The sequence below is a fragment of the Aptenodytes forsteri genome, unplaced genomic scaffold (assembly GCF_000699145.1).
Source record: "Aptenodytes forsteri isolate BGI_AS27 unplaced genomic scaffold, ASM69914v1 Scaffold9, whole genome shotgun sequence".
Classification (NCBI taxonomy): Eukaryota; Metazoa; Chordata; class Aves; order Sphenisciformes; family Spheniscidae; genus Aptenodytes; species Aptenodytes forsteri.
In genome coordinates, this window is record NW_008796217.1 from 7,548,161 (window position 1) to 7,551,977 (window position 3,817).

Below are 3,817 nucleotides of genomic sequence, written 5' to 3' on the forward strand. Positions count from 1 at the left end.
GGGTGGGGTGTAGAGGAGAACTTATTCTCACAAACACATATTAAACAATCCATGGGGTAGGGAAGTGGTTAATTCCTAGACCCTTTCTCTCTCAAAACTGGGACACATGAGGACTTTAAAGTCTTAAATAATCCCCACAGTAGACACCCCCAATCCCAGGTAACCGTGTGTGCTAGCAGCAAGAAAAAGAAATTTCCCTACTCCTACATAATCTTAAGTGACTTTGCGTTTAATTTTATTTCCATTAAATAGCTCCCCTCACTGAGAGAAACTGTACTAGAAACTAATGTGTACCGGAAAAATGCAGCAAGTGAAACCAATGACTCAGGCTGGCAGTAGTATAGTCAGGAGACAGACAGAAGGACCGATTTCCCTTCTGACACTCCCTTCCCAACTTCCTTAACTCCGTATTAAAACCAAAATACCTCAATCATAGGAAGAAGGAAACAGCCGTGCTGTTATAGACTTTAACTATCACAACAACATCAAATCCAGCAATAAGGAAGTTTCATGGCTCTTCTTCAAAAAAGGGAATATATTGCCATCAGGAAAGAAGCTACTGTAGCCCTTTCTTCTGTTCGAGTTTGTTCTTTAGTTCTAGCTAGTAGAAATAGCAGAACCTATCTGTATGTTTTCACCATAATTGTTTTGCTGTTATTAATAAGCAAAACCAAATCACTACATTTCCCACTCTACGTTTTTACTACTTTAATATCATAGTATTTAACATAATGATGACAAAGAGCAGCATTTACTGTAAGTTGTCCTTGTGCTCCTGAGACCACAGTCTAAAAACTAGTTAAGACCAAACACTAAAAACCATACACAGGCAATTACCCTCAATGGGAAAAGGGACTGACTAAATTGCTTAGAAACATTAAATCAATACATTAGCAGTCAGTAACGATACTGGTGTAGGTGTGTTTATCAGTTCAGATCATCCATTAAGGATTTGTTATGATTCCCTGTATTCTGAATTCATGCCGAGCAATGACTTATCACAAAGCAGACCGTATATGCACGATACAGCAAATCACGATTTATACCTTGACTACATGACTTGCTATAAAGCTTGAGATAATACATTTAACTTTGCAAACACTACAGAAACCATGATTCTTTGCAGAAAGTATGAAAAAAGAATGTTAGGCTTAAGTAAAAATGTGTTTGTTCCTATTGTTTTGCTCCAGTTGTGAAACTGTCCCATACCGAATTGCCTATTACTTTAAAAGTGAGCAAGACAAAAACGATCTTACAGAATGTACTGTCAGTAGCCATTTGCTACTACAATTTAACATATGACTGTACTTCAGATATAATTAACAGACTCACACAAATATAAGCACACATTTTTACACGTAATGTGTGTCTCACATTCTGTGTGGACAGAAAAAACTTACATGAACCCTACACTTTTAATTCCAAACTTCACAAAAGCAAATAGCCACAAGGTTCAAATGAAAGGTCAGAGGGTCAGAGGGAGAGCAAGCAGGAAAACATCTGGATTTCTGTTGCGTTGACACCCACCACATTAGCTCAAAACAAGATAAAAGCGCATTTCTTACCTTCACCTACCATAGAAACACCTATTGACATGCCCATAAACTTGCTCTTGGTCCACACATGAGCGTTCACGCACATTTTCTTCTCTTTGCACTCACAGTAAAAGCAAGATACCGGTGGATGATGGGATACTTGTTCAGCTACAAACCTCAGCTTGTAGCACGTGGACTGATCCTGGCCAAACTCCTTGGTTGGGTCCTTAGAAACCGTGGAGGCACCGTTAGTTCTGAATGCTTTCACTTTATCTTTAGGCACGTCCCACGAGCAATGAAACGTTTCACCAATTATAGGGTTATAGGGCTTCTTGGCAACCGCTCCCTTTCGGCCTTCGTGAAAAGCTGTTAGATAATACTCCACAAAGCAGATAATTCTTTCCTCGGGAGTGGCTCCAGCTGCAATTGACAAAAACAGGTCTGGATGGGCCATGAAATTTGCATACATCTCCAGCAGGGATCTTTTCTCCAAAATAAATGTTGGAAGCACTACCTGTATGCAAAGCAGACAAAGGCAGATATGATTTCCCCATGATCATACTACCATGGGAGAAGGGGGGGAGAACAGTTAAGACAGCTGCAATTCTGGCCCTGCCAAGTTTCGGGACAGCGTATTTTCCTCCCCTGCCACAGCAATTTCATTTTCTTTGCAGTGTAAATAACGCGCGAAGGAAAAAGCAGCGGCCTTGATAGCCATGCAGGCTGCTTCCTATTTCATTATGATTCTCAACAGCAGCTCACACAACGGGGATGGGCTGTTCCACTCACGTGGAAATTTGCCTTTTCCTCTCCTCTCAGTTAACAAACCAACCATTGTTCTCCTTGTTTACAGCACATAAAAACATACTTTGATGTCAATTAATTTACATCCAACATAAATAAACCCAACTAATCATAACCCTCCCAAAAGGGCGGGGCACACCCTCCCAAACCACTAGAAGATGAGTATTTTATATAAACACACACATCACCAACCTGTAAGTGGTGGATAGCACAAGGGGTACATCTACCCATTCCATCAAACAACTGGGCTCCCAATTTCACTCCTGGGCCCTTGACCACCCACTGCATACATATTAGGTCCCTTGCAGCCTCTAACAAACCAAACCAACTAGATCCAACCAAAACCCAATCTCGGGTGTGTTTCCAAGGATAAAACCATGCCAAGGACTCCTCCCAAGAGGCAGGAAACCACCCCAGGTTTGACTCCCTCTGCCCTACACTATCATCGTGTCATGCCCCTCCCACCTTCCATGTCAAATCCCTTGCCACCTCTAGGCTCTCCTGTCACCTCTAGGCACACAGCACATCCCCTCAGTCTGAGATCGTACCATACTACTGTGGTGGGCCCTTGCATGCCTTCAGCTTATTTCAGACAAGTTGAAACAAACAAAAACTGCACAAGCTGTTACATTAATATCCTGGGACTACAGATGCTCTAGGGGGCCAGAAAAAAATCTGGGACTGAGCACTAGGCAGCCTGCACTGGAGGGAGCCAGCCCTGAGTGATTTGGATGCAGTCTCGAGTGGCTCATCTAACAACGCAGATGTTGCCAAAGTCACCCACTTACAAATAACACTTTGTTAAAAGTTTTCAGTGAAACATCCTGGAGTGCATTGCAAACAGACAAGGGCTACAGGACCTAAAAATAATTTATTTCTGTCCATTCCTTCTCCCTCACCCTCAACACCTTGTGCAGGACCATCCTAGGGGAGCTCAGGTCACTCCTGCGTGACCAACAAGGAACTTCTGGCACGCACAAATTTGTCTAGAGTCAAAGTGGCTCAATGGTGCCAGATGCAGACCAACAGCTGTCCCCTATTAAAGCAATTCTTCTGCTTTCCTCTTTAATTCTTCATTGCATTTACTTTTTCCCTTTCCCAAAAGCAAGGGTAATTTATAGCAGGCAGGGAGCCACCCTTCAAACATAAACACATTTGCTCTCCCCCCTGCCACCCCAGGCTATCCTAAGTGGGACCAAAGCACAGTTCAGTCCCTTTGGATCCCATGGATAATGAAATAGAAGCTGTCAAACTTTTATTCATCATTTAGTTCTTTTCAAAGAAAACTTGTAAACACGAAAAAAAATTCCAGGCACAAAGGCTCAAACGCAGTCTTAATACCTACACAGTAAGTCAACCTACACAGTAAGTCAAGATACCACAACCGCAAAAAAAAAAGATTGCCGTGCCATTTGGTAACGTACATGCTCATTCGCTCTCTCCTTCTGTTCTCTCCCCCTCTCCCTCCCCCCCCCCCC

At 42.7% G+C, this 3,817-nt stretch overlaps 1 protein-coding gene across 1 annotated transcript in view; it reads right to left on the reverse strand.

The window, feature by feature from the left end:
* OSBPL10 (oxysterol binding protein like 10) overlaps positions 1–3,817 on the reverse strand; it is a 115,093-nt gene that overhangs the window by 11,869 nt on the left and 99,407 nt on the right. Inside the window, exon 8 of the mRNA XM_009288654.2 lies at positions 1,566–2,049. Coding sequence (XP_009286929.1) covers positions 1,566–2,049 — 484 coding nt within the window. The remainder of the gene's footprint in view (positions 1–1,565; positions 2,050–3,817) is intronic.